This window comes from Lottia gigantea, assembly GCF_000327385.1.
Source record: "Lottia gigantea unplaced genomic scaffold LOTGIsca_381, whole genome shotgun sequence".
Taxonomy (NCBI): domain Eukaryota; kingdom Metazoa; phylum Mollusca; class Gastropoda; family Lottiidae; genus Lottia; species Lottia gigantea.
Window position 1 is genome coordinate 32,751 of NW_008709299.1, and position 5,941 is coordinate 38,691.

Below are 5,941 nucleotides of genomic sequence, written 5' to 3' on the forward strand. Positions count from 1 at the left end.
TTGTACACTTTAGTTAGAAAATAATGTAATTCACAAATAATCTGCTTCATAACATCTCTTCATCATATCTCTTCATCATATCTCTTCATCATAATCCCCTAAATGTCTATATAAATAGTCCAAGTTTCTTTATGTGCCTGACGACCATGGGGGAAACACGTCGAAACGCTTTATGAAATTTTAACCAGTGTAATGGTTAATTTAAAATGCAATTACAGAAGAACAGTATTTTTTCAAAAAGGATGCGTAACTATTCAACATAATATTGATATGTTACACATCTTCGCCACTATCTGTCAAATGAACACATCGATAACATTTAGATTTTGATGATTTTGTCTTTTCGTTTCAGGCCAGGGTGCTCAATAGTGGCTTTTACTATTGAGTTAATACACCATAGTTGGGATACCATTCCCGTGGAGGTTAGTAGCACAGATGTACATTATAACGGTATAAAATTGAGCACTATACAAATAAACCGTATGCGTATAATCCTTTCTTGAAAATGATGTATCAAGAATGTTCAATGTAGTCTGATAACCTTTGATGCAACAGATGTCATGATGTAGTCATTTGATACTAGCTACATGTGAGATTTTTACTAGACAAATGCAAGTGACAACAACTTTAGCATAAAGTCTGTTTTTAGCTGCTACCTGTGCTAAGGTGGAATTTTTTATGTTTCGTAAAAATCGTTTAGAGTACCCACGCTCTTTCAGTTTTGAGAAAACAATCGTACAGGCTTAGTTGAAATCAGAAGATCTTGTACAAATTCGATGAAATCGTAAAACTTGTGACTTAATTATACCAGAAAAGGTATGTTTTGGGTGAAAGGAGCTCTTGTGCAAGAGTTGATGAGTATCAGTTTCTTTGAAATACACTTTAATATCCAGTTTATTTGTTTCTGCTATGGAATCTCCCTTAAAGACTGTGGTATCGAGAAAGTCTATGCTTTTGTCACTCACGTTTGCGGTTAGTTTGATAGAAGGATTGTGGTTGTTGAGAATTTCAAAGAATTCCCAAAACTGTTCGATAGAATAAGTCCAAACCATAAAAATGTCATCCAAAAAGTGTCCGTAAAAAAGTGGGTCAAATGGACAGAGGGGCAACACCTCACGTTCCCACTCTGCCATGAAAAGGTTTGCGTACGAAGGGGCGAATCGTTTGCCCATTGCTGTCCCTGAAGTTTGTAAATATGTTTTACCATTAAATGTGAAATCGTTTCGACTAAGACAAATCTCTAAAAGCTGTAGAATTGCATCGTCGGGTCTGTTTGGATCTGGGTTTCTATTAAAAGCCTTACGAACTGCCGTTAAACCAGTAGTGTTATCGATATTGGTATACATAGAAGAAACGTCGATAGAAATTAAAATGGCATTAGAGGGAACTCGAAGATTTTTTATTTTATTGACAAAATCGGTTGTGTCTTTAAGGTAGGCGCGATGTTGGCATGCTAGAGGTAGTAAGAAATGATCAATGTATTCTGACACTGCATATGACTCACTACCACAGTCAGATATAATCGGGCGGCCTTTAGGGATTTTATTCGAGATAAACCACTCCTTGGTTGGATTCTTATGGATTTTAGGCAAAGTGTACAAATGTCTCTCGCGACAATCAGGTTTGGCAGACAGATAGTTGTTTCTGTTTGAGATAACTAGTTTTGACTAAATCGGCAAGAATATTATTAATCATGTTAGCAGTTTCTTTGAAAATTGGTTTCGGTAAAATGGCATAATGTTTAGGATTATTCAGTTGATTCTCTGCTTCTGAAACGTAATCCTCCCTATTCAGAATGACACAACATGAACCTTTGTCACTCTTTTTAATAACAATGCTATCGTCTTTCTTAAGTAAGGTTAGCGCTTCACGTTCCACTCGTGTGAGATTAGGCTTTTCGTGTGTTATGGAAAGGTTCACTGTTTGGCTATTCATACTCGCAAATGCTTTCAATATTTCAGGATGGATGGCGGCCTGAGGGGGTGTCCACGTGGATTTAGGAATAAACATTGTTCTAGCACCACGTGGGGGGTGGTTTCGAAAAAAATATGTGCAGCTAAGATTTCGTTGAAATCGTTCAATGGATGGTCGGAGATAATTCAAGTTAGCTATCTTTGGTGTGGGAATAAACTTAAGTCCACGGTCTAAGATTGAATGCTGAAGGGGTGTGAGAATTTTGCGGCTCAAGTTAACTACAGTTTGGCCTAGCGGTGGCCTCTCAGTATTTTTATCCCCAGTAATTAGTTTAAAGACTTGCTCGATGCTTGAAGCTGGTGTATCCAAAACAAATAGATGCTGTTTGCTGTTTCTGGAGACCAATGAAGATTATCAACTGTTTCGAATTCTTCTTCGTAGGGTGGTAAGATTGTTGCGCTGTTGATACTGGACTCCACCATCATGTTGTTGAGAGTGCTGAGGTTCTGTTGTGCTTTCTTCGAGATTTTATTTGAAATGGGTATACATGTGAAGAGGATCTTGGAGTTTGGGAAGGTTTTGTTGGCTGTGGCGATTAATTTCTGGGCTTGGTTAAAGGAGGTCTTTGGTATCTGATCACGGTTGTTGAGGCCTACATGAAGAATAATGGCATTAGGTTCGGGATCATGGTCGTATGATTCCAGGATTGACTGTATGTGATGGATTTGGGCACCGGGGTCAGAATGTATTTCGGTGTCTGAACTGGTTTTGGTAATTCGATTCAGGTTAGATGATCCAATTATTAAGGTAGATTTCTTTAGAGCAGGTAGTTTCCATAATGATTTGTCCTTGGTTTGGTGATAATACGGTTTGGTAGCGGATATAATGGTCGTCGACGGTGTGTTTGGTACTGGTTTGGTAGTTGTTAGAATTGTAGCATTGGGAACGGACTGGGATCTGGTTCGAGGAGGGGAAGGTCTGGATACACGTCTCGACTTGGATGGAGACTGAGGGGTGGTTTGCTGGTCCAAAAACGCACAGAAGGACGAAAGGTTGGCGAATCCTGGATCACGTGGTGAAGATTCAGATGGTGTGGAAGGGGAAGACGAGTCTGAAAGTGAAAAGAGAAGGGGTGTGCCCTCTCTACGAGAGCGTTTACCTATGTCTGCTGGACTAGGAGTAGGTGAACTTCGGGCTCGTTTAGGGGTTTGGTTCGGCAGCGTGGTGGCTCTAGATGGTGCAGGTGTAGTGTCCATTTCAGTTGGTAGAGATATGGTTACTCTGGTTTTTGTTTCGTTGATTGTTTGGTAGAATTTGGAGATTACAGCTTGAGTGAGACGTTTCCCATAGGATCGGCGGGCCCAGGACAGGGCATGAGAGACGATGCGGTCGACGGAAGGTGATGATAAAGACTTGGTACGAATGGTGGTCAGCTTCTCTTGAAGTGTGGTTTGGTAATGGTCGATCAGGACCTGCGTAACCTTACAGAGCCATGTCCGATTGAGGGATCTAATATTCGCGTCGACAGCTGATGTTTTCATTGCTGGACGGATAAAACTATCCAACTCGGAGACTTTGCGTTTGAAGGTAAACGCTTGTTGGCCTTGCTGTTGAAGGGTAAGGATTGCCAAATGATGGAGGCACTGCAAAACTTGGAAGAACACCTTCACAAAGGGTTCTTCCTCCTTATGAGTGGGGACTGGTTGGCGTCGGTGGGCTGGTAGTCGTTTCTGTTGTTGGTCAGGTCGATGGTTACCTCTTGATTGGTAGGCTGTGTTGTGGGTAGGTCGGCGATGGGGTGGGATATAGCTGGATGGGTTGGTTGGTGGTCGGCGATTGGTAGGTGGTAGAGGTCGATGGAAGACAGGGCCGTTGTAGGGTATGTGATATTGGTTTGGTTGACGATTAGTGTTTCTATTTCTGGCTTCTTGCCAGTGGTTGTTGTAGTTGGGGAGCATAATGAAAATAACTTGGGGTTAGAAGGGAATGAACAGCGGATGTAACAGGAGGAAACTGTATATGCTAGCGTGAAAATGTGGGGATCAAATTATGCAAATAAGTCAAACTGGGTTTGGGGATATATAAAGCAAGATGCAAAAATAATATATATTTAGGTGATAAATAACGCTAACAATGATGTGAAAAATTATATCAAGTAAAACAAAAACTTACGCAATTGACACGAACCGGTTTTCGAAATATTATCCTTTTTCAAGTGTCGAGGAATGGTTTTTGTTGTTTGGAGTGTCCTATATAAATGTTAATCATTTCGATATCGGAGAGGTCTTTTTCGATTACGCTTAGGTCGTTGATACGAATTGAAAGTTTTAATACTTTCATCACTTGAATCATCATGATCAATATTTGATTGATTTGAAACACTATCAGGATTTATATTCTGATTTGGCACAATAGTATGATCATTTCCGAATATAGCACTATGATCATTTTGATTTGGCACTTTATAAGATATATCATCAAATACATTTTTATTTGATGTTTCACTTTTGATTTCCCGATTACGATCACTTTCATAATACTTCTTAATATGTGTAACATTTCGCTTATAACGCACATAGGGTTTCTCTACAGTTTCTACAATTACACTATTTCCAAATTTGTGAATAACTTTGAATATTTTAGGATTAAATTTTGTTGAGAACTTATTATGATGATCTTGTTTCACTAAAACTTTATCACCTATTGAAATACTATTATTATTTCCTTCCCTTTTCCTTCTGTTCGCTATCTCTATCTCTAACTTCATAATCTTCTTTCGCAAATTCTTGTAATTCTGGCAGTTTTGTTCGCATCTTTCTCCCATATAATAATTCAGCTGGACTCTTTCCTGTTGTTGTGTGCGGCGTACTTCGATACATCATTAAGAATTGATCTAATTCAGATTTCCAATTGCGATTTTCAGCTTGGGCTATTCGAATGATTTTCATAATTGAGCGGTTTTGACGTCCAACCTCTCCATTGGCTTGAGGCCATAATGTTGTTGATCGACGGTGGACAATGCCATTTTCATCCATATTTTGTTTAAAACTTTTACTTATAAACTGAGGTCCGTTATCAGTTTGTATTGTCAATGGTAAACCATGTGTTACAAATATCTTTGCTAAGATTTCTATAATTTTGTCTGATGTTGTGGATTTTGTTATAACTGCTTCAAAAAATCTACTATAATAGTCAATTATTACAAAAATATAATCACCTGAAGGTAATGGTCCTAGTAGATCAGCAGCTAAATATTCCCATGGTGCAGAAGGTAATATTATTCTACACATTGGTTCAGGTCGTGTTGTCTGTGATACCAATTGACATCCATAGCAAGATTTACAAAATTTCTCTACATCTTTGTCTATACCTGGCCACCATACTTTTGTTCTCGAGCGTTGTTTCATACCAATAATATCCGGATGACCTTCATGCGCTAATTTTAAAACTTGATCTCGTAATGACGATTGAATTACAATCCGTGTCCCTCGTAAAACTAAATTTCCAATAGCACACAATTCTGATTTGACTGGAACATATTCTTTATAGTCTAAGTTATACCATTTTCCATCTAATAAACAGTTTCTTACTCTCTTCAGCTCATCATCACATTCAGATTCTATTTCTATTTCTCTGGTTGTTCATGGCTCTTGGTGTTGATTCTTTAGCTATTAGTTTGATATACTCATGGTCTGTTTTACTTGATTTTGGCATTAATTCCAGTTTATTACTCAGTAATCTTGATAAGGAATCAGCAATATTCTGTGACCCAGGAATATATCGTACTTTGTAACGATATGGTTGTAATCGTAAAATCCATCTCTCAATTCTAGCACAGGTTGTTGATTTAGGTGAATAGATGCATTCTAACGGTTTGTGGTCTGTAAGTAGTTCAAAATCTGTAGCATATAAATACATATGAAACCTTTCACACGCCCATACCAATGCGAGTGCTTCTTTCAGTGTCGGTCAAACTTCTACTAGCATAACAAATTACTCTGTATTCTTGACTCTGTTCTTGAATTAG

General features: G+C 38.4%; 2 protein-coding genes across 2 annotated transcripts in view; both read right to left on the reverse strand.

Annotated features, from left to right (window-relative positions):
• Window positions 1-254: 254 nt before the first annotated feature.
• LOTGIDRAFT_175752 (hypothetical protein) lies at window positions 255-3,872 on the reverse strand (the record flags this gene model as incomplete). Its single annotated transcript, XM_009059328.1, has 2 exons — window positions 255-293; window positions 2,571-3,872. The coding sequence occupies 2 exons, from the start codon at window positions 3,870-3,872 to the stop codon at window positions 255-257; spliced, it is 1,341 nt and encodes a 446-aa protein (XP_009057576.1).
• Window positions 3,873-4,174: 302 nt separating this feature from the next.
• The window catches only part of LOTGIDRAFT_175753 (hypothetical protein), a gene marked incomplete at both ends in the record, with an annotated part of 5,292 nt that continues 3,525 nt past the window's right edge, over window positions 4,175-5,941 (reverse strand). Inside the window, one exon of the mRNA XM_009059329.1 lies at window positions 4,175-4,509. Within this exon, the coding sequence (XP_009057577.1) occupies window positions 4,175-4,509 (335 nt within the window). The remainder of the gene's footprint in view (window positions 4,510-5,941) is intronic.